General features: G+C 42.1%; 1 protein-coding gene across 4 annotated transcripts in view; it reads right to left on the reverse strand.

Moving 5' to 3' along the window:
• Positions 1 to 20,044, reverse strand: part of Ncoa7 (nuclear receptor coactivator 7) — a 144,066-nt gene that overhangs the window by 11,728 nt on the left and 112,294 nt on the right. For all 4 annotated transcript variants that reach the window (XM_027398425.2, XM_027398427.2, XM_027398426.2 and 1 more), the window contains exon 11: positions 6,388 to 6,535. In XM_027398425.2, the coding sequence (XP_027254226.1) occupies positions 6,388 to 6,535 (148 nt within the window). The remainder of the gene's footprint in view (positions 1 to 6,387; positions 6,536 to 20,044) is intronic.

The following is a 20,044-nucleotide window of genomic DNA, read 5'->3' on the forward strand; positions in this document are numbered from 1 at the left end:
TGAAGGAAATAATCAGAGCTCCTTCACAAAGTCTATAAATAGGGAGTTTGGAGCAATAAACAAGAGTTTTTAATCAACCTTCCCGGTTGTGTACATAGCAACCAAGTCTAATAGAAATAATGAACTATAGCAGTCACCAGAAGCAAATGGGAGAAACAGGGGGCTTTACAACGAGGTTATGATTTATTCTACACAATTCACAATGATCACACATTTCCCTTCTAAATTGAAAGACATTATATTAACATCTCTATTATTTAAATACACTTGGGTTTATGAACTACCAAGGTCCTCACCTCAAAAATAACATTTTTGTCCCTCTTAACTTCTCAGTAAATCACCACATGGTTTTGAAACATTTAAGAGGTAACTAAACCAGTTCTCTAAAATGCCCAGGTACTGTAGTAGTGACAGCTGCTATTACAGAGAAAAGACATAATTTATAACTAGTGAAAGTTGTCAGGTAAGGCATTGTTTGGCTTCCAAAATGCACAATGACATGCACAAATTATTCATCTTCTGAGCCGAATTTGAATTTTCCTATACTCTGATGGAGAAGTTATAGAAGCACTTTCAAAGAATCACAAATCTAACATTTTAAGCATACTAAACAAAGCACTTTGTTTTTGTTTCTATTTTCAAGCTCCACAAATTATGAACAGTACACAATGAGGCTGTGGAATGGTTTAAGTCAAGTACGGATGTTGAATTTCAGAACGAGGGGGCAAAACCCTCCACAGCAAATATAAGAACATGCTCTGGGTGAGACGCCAGCCAGTGCAACACTTTCTAACTAGAAGCATTTCAAACCACATGGCTGTGACAGAGCACCTACCTACCCGGCACGGGACACATTCCCACCTACCTTCACAAAAGGCTCTTGGTCAGGCCTGGCACAATAGAAAATCTGAATGTCCAAAGGCAGTCTTCTGCCTCTCATTGTGCTGGGAGAGAAGAGTGTGGCTACTCGAAACAGGTCTTTCTCTGGCTGCCTGCACACGAGCTACTGACTGCCAGGCTGAGCTACACTGTTTTTCAGTATCTAGCTTCCTGCACGATTGAGTTTCTGTTTCCCTCAGGAGGGGGGTTCAACGTTTCTACAGGAACACACCCAAATTAGGATTTAGAGCAGGCACACTTCCTGTCAGGCAGAGCGGGAGTATGTAAAATGACACTTTCACCTTTGAAACCCACGTCCCAACAGTACAATAAAACCCCATTGTTCCAGGGTTGGTTTTTTGTTGTTGTTTTTTTTTTTTTCTTCTTCTTCTTCCTCTCTTCTGGAACCAACTCTTCATCCTTACACCCTCTGGGTAGGTAACTAAGCTGTGCTTACCCTGTCTCTTCAGGGTTTTCTTTCAGCTCCTTCTTTAAGGCTAAACCTCCATTTTAAATGTAGCCTCGTCAGTTCCCAGTATCAGTTTGAATCTTAAAAACAAACAGAGCCTCTAACAGAGGTAGGTAGGCTCACTACAGTGACATTAGTTTCTACATGACTTTTAGAGTTTGTTGGCATGGGCGGCTTGAAAGAGTGAGAGTACATCTGATTTACGGGAGTCTGTGAATGATGCCATCTTACGTGCAGTTTGACAAAACAGGTGGTCACGTACAGTTTATCTTTTTACACTGCAGACGGTGTTTTAGCGACTGATATACCCACTGGGTCCCCCTTTGTCCCTCAGATCAGATGACAGGTTTGGAGAGAAATGCAGATCTGCAACGGATCAGTTTTCACCTGTCTTTCTGTTACTCTTCTACACGGCCGGGGACTTTCAGTCCCAGGGGCTGCTGAAGGCTCGGGGTCCTGGGGGAGGTTATAAATAGCACTGTGGCAGATGAATGGACACTACACGTCAGCCAGGACCGATCCTCCATGCACACACTTAACAGACTAGGGCAGAACCACTTGGATTCCGTGCCTGGGAGAAGCAACTTTTTCAGTGCCTGGCATTTCATGATAGATGACATTAATTAAGTGCTTCCTGGATGCTGGAGAGTGGCAACATTTATTAGATGCTTCCTTGTTCTGGGGATTGCCAGGTGCTTTGCCAGGCACAGGGACACAAAGCAGTCCATAGTTTCTATGGACGAGTGACGGAAGATGAAATTATAAACAAACGCCATCACATGCAATAAAGAAGCTGACGGCTCCTGAGGCTCAAGGGACGTTGGGGACACCTGGTGTGTCCCGAGAAGGCTTATTCACAAGGGAGAGGGTGGTTCCATCAGTAAGCAGGGTGGGGTGTGGAGAGATATGCCAGGTGCAGGGTGCAGCAAGAGCACTAGGTTCATGATGGTGGAAGAATAAACAACAGTTGGAGAAGAGATGAGAGAGGTGGGTGGAACCTGGAAACGTGAAGAACTTTAATGTCTTGAAGGTGTCTTGTCACATACTAGAGTACTTCTAAAACCTAGCTGTTTTTCTGATTCATTTTGAAGCTCTGAAGAATATATATTCTAACATTCTTCCTATAGACTTATTAAACCAACCTATCCAAAGGCAAGGGTCTAGGATTCAACCTTATAAAAATCTAACTGGCTGAAGATGTGGCTCTGTTTATAAGTCTACTTCCTGTGAAAGCACTGGCATCCAAATCCAGATCCCAGCACTGTAAAAGGCCAGCCAGGATGATCACTTGAAGGCCTGTAGCCCCACCACTTTGCAGGGTGGAAACAGGAGAGTTTCCATGTTCAGTAAGCTTAATGTTCAGTGAGAGACCCCATCCCAAAGGAATGGGGTAGAGATTGATGGAGAAGGACATCCTCCTCTGACATTCTCAAGCATGCCCAGGGACATGCACACTAGTTAGCATATATCAGACATTACACTACACACACACACACACACACACACACACACACACACAGAGAGAGAGAGAGAGAGAGAGAGAGAGAGAGAGAGAGAGAGAGAGAGAATACCCTGAAATCCCCCAAGTAGTTATTCCAACGATGGGCTAGGTGGTTGACAATTCTTATAGGCTACAAGGATGGAAAGATGGGGACATGGTACTGAGAGCTTTAAGCCTGAGAGTTTATGAATATACCTGTGGATTAAAATGGTAAGTAAAACAGACAATACATACACACTTAAGACCTTTTAATATGATGAAGGAAATCTCAGATATCACTTAATAGTGATGAGAAAAATTATTACAAAAATACTACCTATCATGTATATTTAAAAAATCAACTACAGGACTAGTTAAAAAGAAACCTAGAAAAACACAAACAAAAGCCACCAATAACATTAAAAGACAAACAGTAAATGAAGGAATATCTGACAAATAGAGAAAAAAAACTCTTTCATCATAGGAACTCAATGGTACAGAGAACTGTTAAGGTCTCATTAGAGCAGTTGTTCTCAACCTGTGGGTTGTGACCCCTTTGGAGGTTGCATATTAAATATCCTGCATATCAGATATTTATATTACAGCTCATAACAGAAGCAAAACTATAATTATGAAGTAGTAACAAAATAATTTTAGGGTTGGGGGTCATTACAACATGAGGAACTGTACTAAAGGGTCACAGCATTGGGAAGGTTGAGAACCAATGCTCTAGGGAAATGGGTTGTAAAAAAATGAGAAAAGGCAAGAAAATCACAAGTGGCTAACTTGTGTATAAGTATGTTCATTTTTGGCATAGCAATAGTCAAGTAACTGAAAATTAAATTATAGGATAACATTACTCACTCTCCAATTTAGCAAGTAGGTTTAGGAAAAAGAAAAGAGAATAATGTTGACAATCCTTTCTGCTGGTAGAGGCACAGTGGGAAATTCCTCACACTGCTGGCAAGTTAAATTGGTGACACATAAAATTCTGAAGCATTAGAAATCTACTGTCCTTTTACTTCATAATTTCATATCTAGGAAATTATCTAAATAATTGAGGTAGAGCTTCTCATTCTTGTGAAATTATTGAAATAGCATATTGATTCAAGTGGGAAACAATAAATTAAAACAAAAAGAAAAATACTAGGAACTAGTTGGAGGATTGTGATGCATGGATTGATCTATAATGATAGCACGAGAGAGCCGGAAGCAGAAGATCTTGAGTTTGAGGCCAGGCTGAATTTGAGTGAAATGCAGGCCTGCCTAGACCCATCTAAAACAAACAAACAAACAAAGTCAACCATTAAGGGTCGCAAAACTTAAAACAATTCTTACATTATGTCAGGTAGGACAAGCCATATACAAACTACACAGAAAATAATCTTTTTGTTGAATGAAAAGGAGGACCCATCCCCCTCAAGAGCTACAAAGCCCCAAAACAAAATAGAAAATAAAGTCCAAAGAGATGTATGAAAGTAACAAGTACTTTTAGATTTATTTTTAAACTTTTTTTTTTACAATATACAAATTGCTTTTATAAAATGAAGACATAGGGTGTGTTTTAAGATCTTGAATGCAGTGAGGATAGACAGGTGGGTGGGTTGGGAATGGAGTCCAAGTGAGGCACAGAAATCCTGACTGGATAAGGAGGGACTGGCTAGGGAGAGTGGTGGAAGACCCTGTAGCATTTAAAACCAGAGTGAACAGGATTCTGACTGGAGAAGAGATGCCTAGTCAAGATGATGAAGGAGAAGGATTTAGTATGACACCTGGGTTTGTGGCTTGGACATCACTAAGATATAAATATGGGAGCAAAAACAAGACTTTTGGAGGATAATGAGTTATTCTGGATATACTGAAGATTAAAAGTTTGTAATCCTATGGGAGTCCAAAATTCTCCTTCACAACCATGAAGCTGAGGGACAGGAGTGTTTTACGCTCTCTCTCTCTCTCTCTCTCTCTCTCTCTCTCTCTCTCTCTCTCTCTCTCTCTCTCTCTCTCACACACACACACACACACACACACACACACACACACACAGAGACAGAGAGAGACAGAGAGAGACAGAGAGTGAGAGAGATGTTTCACACACACAGACACATGCATACACAGAAACATACATACGGAGGAGATTAAAGGAGATGAGATGCTTCTTCTTTTGTTTTTTTCTTTAAAAAACCAAGGAAACACTACATCATGGTGAAAGACAAGGAACCAGGCAGGAAAGAGAAAGCTTTTAAAGATACATAAGATAGATGGCTGTAGCTAATAAAACAGAAGACAGTCTTAGAGAAGAAAAGAGCTTTTCCCTCCTGAGTCATAAATTAAGAATGTAACAGTTGATATTTTAAAATGCAGGGAGGGGGTATCAGAAAGTAAGTTGGTCCAAATGCTTCTGCTTCATAAGTTAAAGGCAGGCCAAACTCTGGAATACATGGATGCTGACTGGGATACATGGATGTTGAAGTGAGCAAGGAAGCTTATGAAGAATGGCGCGAGGTTAGAAAAGGGAAGATTTCTACTTATGAGTGAGAGAGGACCCAGATGGACTCAGAAATCATCCATCCATCTTGGTACCATTCTACCTGGTTTGTAGCTTTTGCTTTGTTTTATCCTTTGAGATGAGCCCTCAGTTGTTCTCAAATTCTTGGACTCAAGTGACCCTTCAGTCTTTGCCTCTGGAGTAGCAGGAAACAGGTATGTGCCACCATGCCTGGTTTTTGGTGGGTAGGTTTTCTGTGCCAATGCACAGACCACTTAGGATCAGAGCGAGTGTGAAAGTACACCCTCCAGGAATACAACAGTCTAGATGGGTATGATGGATGAACAAACCATTGAGCAACTCATGTGCTCTGATAACTGATAGTGGGGATGTCCCTGAATTCATTCACCATTTCCTCATATAGAAGGACAGACATGCTTTGAGGGGTTCAAGATAGGTACAGAACAGAACGGAATAAAAGAACCAGACTTCAGAGAGAACCATAGGACAAAAAACAGGCTTAAAGGAGGAAAGAGTGACATATTCGTCTTTGTTCTCTCATTTTCCATCTCAGTTCTGTAAGCTTATTACACACAGAGACTTATCTTATGCATCTTTATACTACCATCCCCACAACAGGCAACAGATACGTGATGGTTAAATTGGATAAATGGAACTCAGGGTTGGCAAAACTATAACTGCCAGTCAAATCAAACTTATATCATCAATTTGTTTTTTATTTGTTTGTTTGTTTGTTTTGAGACAGGGTTTCTCTGTGCAGCCCTGGCTGTCCTAGAACTAGCTCTGTAGACCAGGCTGGCCTCAAACTCAGAGATCTGCCTGCCTCTGCCTCCCCAGTGCTGGGATTAAAGGCGTGCGCCACCACTGCCTGGCTTATCATCCATTTCAATATGTCCCATGAGACAACATTTCAAAATGTATTTTAAGTGGTTAGAAAAATAAAAAAGAATAATACCAGCTATTCATAGATTTTGGAATCTGAACACAGGACCATTTTGTCTGCGTTTGGCATCTTAGGGGTTATGAGGACCTACATCCAACTTAGGTGTTTACCTCCCAGCTCTTGGTGGTTGGCTCACTGAAGAAATTGTCGATCATGTTCAGTTCTTCTTTCTCTACCACCACAAAGCCTTGCTCCTTGGCGTCTTTCCCATAGACATCAGGAGACCATTGAACAAAGAAGGTGTACAAGTGATCCACTCTGGAAAACATGTTTGTGATACATGTTAACACCAAGTCCACGTTCCTGGCAGGTACCAAGAGCGCCTTGAATACCTGCAATAGCCTTTTTCCTGCTTGGCAAATTGTTTCACTAAGTAGGAAATTCCCCAGTGTCAAGGTTGTCTTTGTGAGTGGCTTTCAAAATCAGAAAACAAGAACCCACAAACAAAGCAAAAGCCCATAGGCATCAACCACTATTGAAACTGCCCCTATCTAAAGTAAGATCAAGAGATGGGACAGAAAATGGAAAACCCCATTGAAAGGTTACACCAAATGTTTCTTCTTCACTGACTTTCACTTATGGGATACACACTCACTGATTTAAAAAAAAAAAAAAATGACCTGAAGCTTAAGCTGGGAACAAAGACAAACTATAGTCCAAAGAGATTTTCTATAGCACAAGACACACTGTATACAATTTTTACAAAACACTCTGATAACTAGAACAAATAGTTATTAGGAACAACACTATTTTACTGCTGGAAAGAGATCTATCATCTGTGGCACAAGCATGTTCCTTGCTTGCGCTTGCTATTCAGGACACAAATTTCTGAAGCATATCTCTGGCTGTGCTGCTCAGCAAAGGATTGGGGGCTCTCAGTGGTACAACTTGGAGTATCTATTCTAAATGGACCAGTCACAAACACTAGGTTCTTTATCGATATTCATGATTGCAGGGGATGGGGCAACAGGGAGGAGGATCGAATGGTTCTTAAAAACACTTATAACTACAAAACCATTCCAAGTTGAAGCAACCGTTTGGAAGAATGTCAGTTTATCGTTACTGTTTAAGACGCTTTGATTGCATCAAAAGACTTTCGCAAGATGAATAAGAGTAAAACAAATACAATCCCCACCTCAGTTTTGATCAAACTGCTTTAGGCTCCCGCCTCCCTATCTGCTCTTGTCCACATGCTTATTCAGTAATACAAAGTTTCCTTTGTAATGAGAGCCAAGATGTAACTGCATTATAAGTAATATTACATAATAACACATTTACTGCCTTGTTAGCCTTTGTATGCATTCACACCGAATAAAAAATGAATAAGCCATACCTAACCAGAATTTCTACATTGTCAGGATGTTAGCTTCTGGATTTCTTTCATTATATTAATAATGTTATGAGGAAAACTGCACAGTCTGTATCTTGTACATCTTTTATGTTATTTTCTCAAGAGTAGTTCCCAGAAAGGGATTAGTAAGCCCAGGGGCATGCTTTTACAGCTCCGGATTGATCCTGCCAAACTGACTGTGAAAGGCTGACACTGGCATTTTGGTTTTTCGACGTTGTACAACTTTATCCTTTTTTTAAAAAATGAGTTTATGTAGCTTACATAGATGGCTTGGTGGGTAAAGGAGCCTGCCACCAAACCTGACAAACTGGGTTCAATCCCTAGGACCCACATGACAGAAGAAAACCAACCTTCCCCAGGGCCCTTGTTCCCTCCTCCTGTCCTCAAGGCACATGTTACCCCTTAGCCCCAGACAACATCCTGGTTCTGGGTGGAGGGAATGACCACTCATGTGGGAATGGTTCCAGCAGCTGAGTGGTTGCTGGACACCACCCAAGGCCTCAGGTTGCAGCCCCAACCCAGGGCCTCTATGTGACCATAAGTGGCAGTGCAGAATCTGGACTTCAGGTCAGACCCCCAGTTGCAGTAAGGACCATGAATCCCAACATGGTCCTTAGCAGCAGCTGGGTCTAGATGCCACCACTGCCCCAATGGCAGTGTGGCCCTGAGACACTAACTTGGCCCTTGGTCTTGGGTGTTTGCATGGCCTTCAGTGGTAGCAGAAGCAATGGACATCAGCACAGACCTTGGCTGCAGTGGTGCCATGACCCAGACATCCTGGTACAGGAAAGCATCCTGGTCCCGGATGGTAGCACAAGCTACCCATATCTGTATGGTTCCTGCTGTGGCGTGCTCCCCAACCCCAACTCCACCCAAGTCGCAGGTTCTGGCCCAGCTCACAGGCCTCTGTATTGGCCCTAGTGGTAACCTATGCCATTGAGTACATGTGACCCTAGCTTCAGCTGGGCCCATGGACCCAGACATGATTTCAGGCAACAGCTTGTTGACAGCCTGGTCGACATCCTTGTTCTAAGTGGTAGCTCTGGACACTCAGATTAGGATGGCTCTGTTGGCAACATGACCCCTGGACACAGATAAGACCACAGGATGTGGACCAGACCTCAGGCTTCATGCGGCCTTTGGTGGTACCATGGGGACATGGGCATCAATATAGACCTCAGCTGTGGTAGGATCACAGACACAGACATGGTCCTCAGCAGCAGTCTAGGCCTCGCTGTCACCATGGCCTCAGGTGATGGTAAAAGCCACCCATATCAGTACAGCCCCAGTGGCAGCATGGCTCATGAACCCCATCTCGGCCCCAGGAGGCAGCCCATCCCACTGGAGTGAGCATGGCACACAAAGGAAACAGAAGCCATTAAACACAGGCTCTGGCTACTGTAGGACCACAGAGCCAAACATGGCCCTTGGTAGCCACCTGATCCAGACATTGCCATTGTCCCAGGTAGCAAGCAGACCTGCCCCGTTAGTCTACTCCTCACCACCACCACCATGGACCTTGGTGTCAAGCAGGCCTCCAACATCTGCCCAATCCTCTCCATCTACCGTTCTTCCTTTATGTGTCTTTCCATGGGTTATGAACCACTCTACTTCTTTAACTCTCCTAATTCTCCACCCCTTATTTACTTAAAATGAGTGGGCACTTGGCTGTCTTCCAGAGGATCCGGGGTAACTTGCTTCTTGCATGCTGGGAAGGTCCCAGCTAGGTCCCATCTCTACCACCCAGCTTCTTAAAAATGTTTGAGTCATTTGAGATTCCTCTGTTGAGAATTCTGTTTAGATCTGTACTCCCTTTTTAAACTGGGTTATTTGTTCGCAGACGCCTAGTGTTTTGTGTTCTTTGCACACTTTGGATATTACTCCTCTATCACATGTGGAGTTGGTAAAAACAAAACAAAAAAACAACCTTTCCCCATGCTGTAGGTTGGAATATTTTCTGACTGAAAGCATCCTTTGCTGTACAGAAGCTTTTTGGTTTCACGAGGTCCCATTTATTAATTGTTGATCTTAGTGACTGGGCTTACAGTGTTTTGGTCAGAAAGTCTTTTCCTGTGCCAATGAGTTCAAGGCTATTTCCTGCTTTCTGTTCTATCAGCTTCAGTGTTTCTGGTTTTATATGGAGGTCTTTGGTCCATCTGCAGTTGAGTTTTGTGCAGGGTGATAAACATGGTTCACTTTGCATTCTTCTATATGCAGCCACCCAGTTTGACCAGCACCATTTATTGAAGGTACCTTCTTTTTCCAGTGGATGTCTGCTTCTTTCTCAAAAATTAAGCGTCCACATGTGTGTAGATTTATGTCTTGGTCTTCAATTTGACTTCAGCGGTCAACATATCTGTTTTTGTGCCAATGTCATGATGCTTTCTTTTTTAAAATTACTATAGTTCTGGAGTACAATTTGAGATTAGAAATGGTGATAACCTCCAGTTCTTTTATCATTAAGGCTGTTTTAGTTATCCTGGGTTTTTCGTGTTTCCATGTGAAGTGAAAAACTGTTCATTCAACTTCTATGAAGAATTTTGTTGGAATTTCATTGATTCTGTAGATTGCTTTTGATAGGATGGTCATTTTTTACTATATTACCCCTACCAATCCGTGAGCATGGGAGATCATTCAGTTTTCTGACATCTTCTTCAGTGCCTGAAAGTTTTTATAATACAGGTCTTTCCCTTGCTTGGTTAGCGTTACCCCAAGATAATTTATTTGATGCTATTGTGAAGAGTGTTATTTTCTTGATTTATTTCTCAGTCCCTTTGTCATTTGTATGTAGGGAGTCTACTGATCTTTGTGAGTTAATTTTGTAACCAGCTACTTTTCTGAAAGTGTTTGTGAGCTGTAGAGTTTTGCTGGTAGGATCTTTAGGTTCACTTATGTATACTATCATATCATCTACAAATAAAAATACTTTGGCTTCTCCCTTTCCTGTTTGCATCCTCTTCACCTTCTTCAGTTGTCTTGTAGATCTAGCTAAGGCTGCAAGTTCTACATTGAATAGGTATGGAAAGAGTAGCAAGCCTTGTCTTGAGTTTCTCTCCACTGAAGTTGATGTTGGATGTGAACTTGCTGTAAACTGTCTTTATTATACTGAGGTATGTCCCTGTATCCCTAATCCCTTCAGGACATTTTTTCCTAAGAGGGTGCTGGGTTTTGCCAAAGGCCTTTTCGGCATATATAATGAGATGATCGTGTGGTTTTTTATTTTCAGTTTGTTTATATGGTAGACTACATTTATCTCTTTATGTATGTTGAACCACTGCATCTCTGATATGAAGTGTATTTGATTATGGTGATGATCTTTTTGAAGTGTTCTTGGATTCAATTCGGTAGTATATTATTGAGAATTTTTGTGTCTATGTTCACAATGGAAAATACTTTATAATTATTTCTTTGTTGTGTCTTATGTGCTTTGGGTATCAACTGTGGTCTCATAAAAAGAATTGGACAAATGTTTCTTCTGTTTCTAGTGTGCAGAAAAACTGGAATTATTGCTTCTTTGAAAGTCTGGTAGAATTGGGCACTGAAGCCATCTGGCCCTGGGAGTTTTTGGTTGGTAGATAGTTAATGGCTTCTTCCTTTTCACTAGGGGTTACAGGTCTCCTTAAACTGCCTATTTGATCTTGATTTACCTTTGGTTGGTGGGAAGTAGTGAGAAGATTATCCATTCCTTTTAGATCTTCCAATTTGGTGGAACACATTTTGTTTTTAAAGTATGTCCTTATGATTTTCTGGATTCCCTCATTGTCTGTTCTTTGTCCCCGATTTTGCCTCTAAGTTTGTTGACTTGGATATTCTCCCTGCCACCTTTTCCTTAATTTATCTAAGGGTTTACCAATATTATTGATTTTCTCAAAGAACCAAGTCTTTGTTTCTTTTGAGTTTGGGTGAAATGTTCTATAAATATGTTAGGTCTGTTTGGTTCATAATGTTAGTTAGCTCCAGCAGTTCTGTGTTTAGTTTTGGTTTAGATGAGAGTGGGGTTGAAGTCTCCCACTTTATCACCATGAGGGCCAGTATGTGATTTAAGCTGTAGTAGTATTTCTTTTACGAACTTTGGTGACTTTGTGTTTCGTGCATAGATTTCAATATCCTCCTGGTGCATTTTTTCCTTTGATGAGTATGTAGTGTCCTTCCCTATCTCTTCTGATTAATTTTGATTTGAAGTCTATATTGCCAGATATCAAAATAGCTATAGCAGCTTGCCTCTTGGGTGTATTTGCTTGGAATATCTTTTTACATTCTTCTACATGGAGGTGATGTCTATCCTTGATATTAATGTGTGTTTCTTCAATTCAGTAGAAGGATGGATCATGTTTTCACATCTATTCTGTTAGTCTGTCTTTCTTTTCTTAAATCTTTTATTGATTCTTTGTGGATTTTACATCATGCATCCCAATGACAATTATCTCCCTGTTCCCTCAAATCTGCCCTCTGCCCTTGCAACCTCCCCCAAAGGAAAACAAAATTTAAAAGAAAAAACAAAGCCACACAAATAAACAAAAGAAAAAAAGAAGACAGCTCTCGTGTGGTAGCTGTAGTGTGGACTGCTGAGTTCACATAGTTTACCCTTTAGTCCATTTATCTTTGCTTGTAAGTGTTCACAACTATGAGTCATAGGTCTGGCTTGAGGCCTCTGGCTTTTGCTACACTATCAAGAGGGAGCTCTCACTGGGACTCCACTTGGTTATCCTGTTGTTCTGTGTGTGGAGATCTTACAGTTTTGGATCTATACATCTGCACCCTTTTCATGCCCCAACATTTAAAGATGCAGTGGATGTTGGGGTGGGCTAACTCACAGTCCCGGTTTTGGGCCTGGATGTTAGCTGGGTTGGTCCATTTGCCAGCTTCCCATCACTGTCATTATCTCGGGAGCTCTCCAGCACTGCCTCTGCTTGCTTACCCAATGCAGCCTTACAGCAAGAAACAGGGCCAGTTCTCCTGCTCCTGGGTCGTCAAATCCAGTTTGCTCACATTCACACCACCATGGCCAGTTCTACTGTTTTGGCCAGATGAAGTGCAGGCCCCCTCTCTCCCAATTGCTATAGGGAACATATGGAGGGGTCAGCTCTCCTGCTCTCATCTACTCAGGGCTGGTTCACCTGCCCCCCACTAACAGTGTCAGCTCTAGAGTGGTGTCCAGGTCGGGTGTAGGGTCAGCTCTCCTGTGTGCTGTAGCTGGTAAGGGCAGGGTAAATTCTCTCGATGCTCTCTTGATAGGGGGTGCACTCTCACCTGCCACAAGTAGCAAGGGGTAGGTTGGGGGCATCTTTCCCTCACCCATGAGTCTGTGTCTTTTTTATTGGAGACTTAAAACCATTGACATTGGGAGACATCAGAGAGTAGACATCAGAGAGTAGTGTTTGTTGATTCTTGTTATTTTGTTGCTATAGTGTGTGTGTGTGTCTTTTGACCTGCTGGTCTGGGGTTATTTACTCCTTGTGTTTTCTTGAGTGTGTTTAGCCTCTTTAGGTTGGAGTTTTCCTTCTAGTGCCTTCTTGTTGAGCTGTATTTATAAGTAGATACTGCTTAAATTTGGTTTTATTTTCTCCATCCATTGAAAGTTTTGCTGAGTATAGCAGCCTAGACTGCATTCTGTGGTATCTTAGTATGTAGAACATCCATCTGTACAGGTCCTTCTGGCTTTCATTGACAAGTCAGGTGTTATTCTAATAGGAGCTTTTGTATGTTATTTGCCATTTTCTTTGTTTATTCTGTACATTTAATATGTTTTGATTATTATGTGACAAGGGGAAATTCTTTTCTTGTCCAGTCTATTTGGTATTCTGTGCACTTCTTGTATCTTGAGAGGTATCTTTTTCTTTTGGTTTGGGAAATTTTTCTTCTAACGATTTTTTGAAAATATTTTTTGTGCCTTTTCTCTGTGTTTCTTTTTCTATTCCCTGTATTTGGATCTAGTCTTTTCATAGTGTTCCGGGCTTCCTGGATGTTTTGTGCCAGGGGTATTTTTAGATTTAACATTTTCCTTGTCTGAGGTATCCATTTCTCTAGCCTATCTTCAATGCCTGAGATTCTCTCTTCCATCTCTTGCATACGGTTGGTGAGGTTTGCCTCTGAGGTTCCTGCTTGAGTCCTATTCTTTTTTCATTTCTAGATTGGCCAGAGTTTTGATTTTCTTTATTGATTCTATTTCCACCTTTATTTCTTGAACTATTGTATTCATTTCCTTCCACAGTTGTGTTTTGTTTCCATACATCCCTTTCTGGGATTTTTTTTTTCATTTCTTCCTAGGGAACCTCCATCACATACAGGCTATTTTAAGGACTTTATGCTGTGCTGCAGTTCTCGGGCCCACTGTGGTACGGTTGCTGGGCTCTAGTGGAGATATATTGTCCTGGCCATTATTGATTTTGTTTTTATGCAGGCATCCAGGCATTTGGGTTTGGGAAGACTGTAATTCTAGAAGTTCATATCTGGGCTTGTCTTTGTTAGGTGGATGCCCATTCCTTTGCTTTTGCCCTCTCTGGTTCTTAGGAAGTTGTGGTGGCTGTGTGCTGCCTGGTAGAAAATTCCTCTGGGAGGCTGCTAGGTGTGTGCATTGGTGGTTCTCCGTAAAATGTGTTTCTACGTTATTGGTGGCTGACACTTACAGAATGTGGATGGACTCAGATGGGTGGTGAAGAGGTCAACAGGAGGCAGAACAAGAGGGTGTTGCCCCCGTAACTACTTAGCCCCTGAGATCTAACAGGCAGTCTGCTACTGGGCTAGGGATGAGACTGAGGAATCAGACCTGAAGAAAAGGAGGCACGGTGAAGAGCTAAAGCTTGTCTACCTGCTTTGCTGGCCTACTTGCTTCTCTGGGAGGCTTGGCTGGTGGCTTCCTAGGGAATGTCTGCTGGAGCTGGTGGGGATGAAGCCATAAGCTGGGAGACGGAAGTTTGGAGGGGAAGCTCTGTGTGATCCACTAGAGGTGGAGCAGGGGACTAGGGGATCAAGTGATCTGCTGCAGGTCTGGGGGTGAGACTAGGGGAATGGATTTGGAGGAGAGGGAAAGATTGGCAGTTAGCCTAGCCGCTTTCCTGGCTGGAGTGGGTAGCTGGTTCCCAGGGAATGTGTGCTTAGCCATCAACAGAGACAATTTCTCCTGTAGCAGATGAGAACAAATCCAGAGACCCACAGGCACACATCATCCAGAGAATAAGAGGCCTTGGAACACACAGCCCTAAACAGATTGTCTCTAAAAATCCCTCCCCTCAGGGCTTAGGAAATACTGCAGAAGTGGGCCAGAAAGATACATACATACATACATACATACATACATACATACATACATACAAAAATACATAATCCTCTTTTTCCTCTCTTTTAACTCTACAGGTATATATTGTATATATGTTATGGCTTCCAGTTTTGTGTTTTTATGGGATCCTTGAGTGTGCATGAGTGGATCTCTGAGTCTATGTTTCTTGTGCCTTCCCTTCTGTTTGTCTTGTCCTATTCCAATATATTAGTTTTGTTTTACCTTTTATATTATACTAACTATATTATATTATAATAACCCTTTAGGAGCCTATTCTTTTTTCTAATGAGAGTCAGGAGGGTCTAAGTGGGAGGGGAGGTGGGGAGGAACTCTGAGGAGTAGAGGAAGAAACTGTAATCAGGATATATTATGTGAGGGAAAAAAAAAAGAAACTTCCCCATCAGTCTCACAAACAGATAACTATTATGAGTACGTATTTTTATTTTCCCCTTTCTTTTATTATTCTTTATTTTATCTTCCCTTATCCATACACCAACAGCTTCCTCATTCTTTCTTTTATAGCTATCTAATACTTTACCAGGCAGTTCATATAGCCCTTTTATATAGTTGGACATGTGAGCTGTTTCTCAGACATGATGTCACAAATAATGCTATGAGCAATCCACGCTGTTTGAGTGTCATTTCACATATGTACAAATAAAGCTGCTGTTTATCTTCCCTGAACTAGGTTGAATTGTCTGCCATGCCAGTACTTAGCAAGCTCCACCCTGTTTCCCTCCAGGAAACCCTGCTCAGACGTGTTCAAAGGTTATGTGCTGCAGACTTAGAATGTACTATCAAAGAAACAAGCTGATGCAATTATAATCATACAAACATAATTTTAGAAAACTAGATGGCCCCGTGTAGGGATTATATTACTTTTATCCTGTACATCTCCTGCCTGGCTGTTAATTGAGAAAACATGAAGTTAATCACTACTCCAGAGAGGTTTGATAAGTATACCATTCTCTAGGCTTTCTTTAAAAATGTAGCTCCACAGAGAAACCCTGTCATGAAAAACAAACAAACAAAAAACAACAACAACAAAAATTTAGCTCATAGTAAATTTGCTTGGAGCAGGGGCATAATAGAGAATCAAATATACTTCTCTCTAACTTTTACAAAAGAGCCATATGTTACATGGTACATGTTCATATTAGGGAGAAAAATCAAATTTGGGCAGCACAAATAGCTTCCCAATTGCTTGTGGATGGTTTTCATGTAAATAGGGAAAAGCGGCTTCAATACATGGAATATAGTCTGCTAGGCCTCAGTGTTGTTAGACTGTCACTCACAGTTGGCTTGTCACTCACAGTCAGGCTCTGATGTTTTCTGTTGGCCATAAAATAATTACAGAGACTATCAATCAGATGAGGACACTCTGGACAAAAACCAGACTATTCTACTGCTGTGTGAACTCTGATAAAAACTCGAGTTGTCTAGCCACCAAGTGGCCACACATTCATCCATACTACCCGGAACACATATTGCTTCCACTAGTAACACCACTGTGTCCAGTCTTCCCTTGCTTCTAGGTGAGCTTTCCTCAGATGTCTAATCCCAGAAGTGCTTTGTTTCCTGAGGATGGTTCACCTGGAGCAAAGCAGTGCTTCATTTACACCATCACCAGTTACCTTACTCAAAGCTAAACCATGTAACTCCTTCCCAACACTTCTCCTCCCTTACACAGACTTCTAGTGCTCGGGATCAAACACTGGGATTGGTAGAATTTCAATATCAAAATACATTCAAAAGGGCAAATCATGAGAAATGTCCCTATGTGCCTCACAAATAAAGGTGATGGCTTCACCGATTTCTTATGTATTTATAGTGTTTTCTAAGTAGGCATGAACACAAATGCTCTTTTGGCAAGTGCGCTGCCACCAAGCCACACTCACAGCCCTTAACTCTCTCTTGTTGGGTTACCAGTTCCCCCAGAGTATACTCCTCCATTGCAAAGAGTTGTTAAGCTTTAATGAACTCTAGTGGGCACAGGCTGGAGGGCACTGTACCTGTGACAGAGCTTCCTGAGTGCCCAGTGACTGTGTTAGTGACCCTAATTTCCTGGAGTATTAGCTCTGGTTGGCATATTAAATTCAACCCATTATCCTTATATCTAAGGGATGAAGACTCTGAATTCAGCCATCAGTATCCTACCCAGTACTATGTCTCCTGAGGTGGCCAACAGGGATCTCTATCACTCACACTGCAAATTCTCTGCTTATTCCACATTGTTTCTGAACTATTTTCAAGTCTTTTACCTGGCTGATGACATTTTGATTGGATTTTTTTTAACCACAAAGCACTTCACTTTCATAGGGAAGTCATTGTCTAGGATGACACCGATGAAGGAAGCATCCATTTTGACAGAACCTGAGCCTGTGCCAGACTATATTCCTTTGTGAAACTGCAAGGAGACCAAGATGAGGGACAGCTTTGGACTTAGTTCTGCATCCCTTCTGAGACATTATAAGACACCCAAGTTGTGAAAGTGCAAGTCTATACAGATTTTAGGGAGATAACCAATCTCAGCAACTTCTAGCCACTTCCACTTTCCTTTTTGGTAACAGAGACATCAAACAGGCCCAGGGTTATCATCTCCATGGTTCTGTTTAATTCTAGAGGTACGTAAGATAGGCTGACTTACTATTTCACAGTGAGAACATAAATGGAACAGTATCTGCTCAATGGAGACAACTGATTCCCACAACCTAAAGGGAAAGTGAATTTGGGTAGAGGGCTAAAGAAAGGCAAGATTGCAAAAGGGTCAGAGCACCCTTTAAGGGAAGCCAGCTTCATCTGAAGTTCAGTGTGACTGGAGCCTCTCTGGTATGTTCTGATGGTCACAAAAGAGATAAACTCAAAGGACAGCATCCCCTTCTCTACCTCATTATCCCCGAGGGAAGACATCCAAAGGGGCCGGAGGGAGTGCTCCAGTCTTAGCCTGGATATTTGAGGAGACAAATTTGAGCATGTCATGATGTTGATGCTCAAATTTAGACAGTGCCTCCTGTCACTGGCCATACTGGGGAAGGAAAAAGATGTGCAGGTGTGTGTATCTCTTTCTTGGGAGCTGTAACAAACAGAAGCGGGTGAATGAAAATGAGGACATAGCCTCTCCAAGCTATTGTTGAGGAGAAGGATTTTATTGAAGACATGAAGGAGAGTACAGCCAGAGGCATCTGGAAGAGTCCAGACTGAACCAGGCCATGAAAGAAGAGAGATGTGGGGTGGGAGTGGGGATGGCGGTGGGGGGCAGGGGGCTGGGGTAAGAGGGCAAAGATGCCAAGAGTGAGCCAAGAGATGAGCCGCATAGTTGAGACGTTAGGTTTATATAGGAATGAAAAGCTGGAGGAAGGGCAGTGAGTGACACCCCTGAGATGGATTTTAGAGTAGGTGGCAAGGTGAGACATCCTAGGAGGAGACATGTGTACTGAGTGAGCCTAGAGGCTACACATGCGCATTGGCATGCTAAGAGATACCACAGTTAGCCTTTTGCCTTAGGTTTCTTTGACAGAGGAGTTGTCCTTTTTGGCGTAAAGTATTCTTGTCTACCAATGACATTCTTTCTAGAAATATTCTCAGGCAGGGCAGCAGTCTGGGATGTTCAGGCAAAAAGGCTTTCTTAAAAATCAATCTCAAGCCTCTTCTAGGATTGCCAAATTTTCAGTGAATGATCAGTTTTAGTTTTGGGTTTGCCTATGTTCAGAGTGGCATAGTGTGAAGTAGCCAGTTGTCAGTCAAGGGAAGCCAGGCCCAGCCTCATACTCTGAGTGAGCTCTGGGCATAACCAATGCTTAGGAAAGACAAGGCTTCCCATAAAGAAAAGCTACACAGTGACCCTACCAGTCAAAGATTGCCCAATATAAAGGTAAGGAAACTGAAGACACCAGCGATGGAATAACGTGCCCAAACACTCCTTCCCTAGACATGTTCCAGCCAGCACAGACTGACTGCCTTCAAAAGAATTCTGTAGATAGGTCTATTTTCTGCTTCTGTAGACAGAGGTCATACATCACAATTACTTCCCCAGTTTGGGGCTTTTAACAAAATTAATGTAAATATCAGTAGTGCCCCTCGTGGCTCTGAGGGCCCCCATTCCCAGTTCCTACTTCTGTTTGTAAACTTCCCCGTGGTAGGCACAAAGTACAATAATTCAGGACCAGGCCTCACCAATTGGTGTGTACACTGAACTTAGGGAAGTGGCATGGCTGTGGGCCCTGTCTCAGTAGCTATAAAAGTTGTCTCTAGCCTTGGAGGCCACAGTGAAAATAAGACAACAAACTGTGAAGGTATATTCTGATAGAAAATAAACAGGTCTTTTTTTTTTTTTTTCAGACATCTATACTACTATCACACCCTTACTTCTTTCAACATTAGCTTCCCACATAATATTAATATGCCCTCTTTTTCTCATGTAGTCAGGGACATGGTTTGAGGCAACTGAGGGAATACTAAAAGGAATGAAGGATTTAAACAATCTGTTCCACAAGAGAAAAAATTTAAATTGATTTAAAGTCAATTTACTGAAGTTCAACGGTCCTTGGAGACCAAATAAAAGGAATAAGTGTCCCATCCATGCCTCTTCCCAACTGTTTGTGTTTAATTCCCTTCCCTTTGTTTAGATTATGTGACCTGTTTGTGGGCCTGGGAGAGGATATGACTGAATTACTGTTGTCTTCAGTTTACTTAACTGAAGTCTTGGACTGGTTCTTTTTACCTAATGGGGTTTTCCTAGCTGTTAGTTTCCAGAACTCTATAGACTTCAAGAACTAAAACTCTGGTTCCCAGCTTCCCCACTTGTTCCTCTGAATCCCACCTTGTCCATTGCTTCCTTCCGACTCGACTTACATCTTCTGCTTTCATGACCCCTCTCTGCCTAAGTTCCCCCCAGCTATTGGGTCTCTTCTGGATTCACACAATTCTAAGTCAACCTAGCCACGATCACTTGTGTTTTGACCCTGTGTGCTTGTCCCAGTCTCCCCCACGGACAGGCCTCCTTTTCGAACTTCTCCCCTAGGGAGGCTGCTGTTTGGCCTTGCTTGTTTCATTGTGCATCCCATGATCACACATCACTCCTCCTCTACTCCCCACCATCTCAAGCTCTCTCTCAGCCTCTCTTGCCCATGGCCTCTTTCTA

Source organism: Cricetulus griseus, chromosome 2, assembly GCF_003668045.3.
Source record: "Cricetulus griseus strain 17A/GY chromosome 2, alternate assembly CriGri-PICRH-1.0, whole genome shotgun sequence".
Taxonomy (NCBI): Eukaryota; Metazoa; Chordata; class Mammalia; order Rodentia; family Cricetidae; genus Cricetulus; species Cricetulus griseus.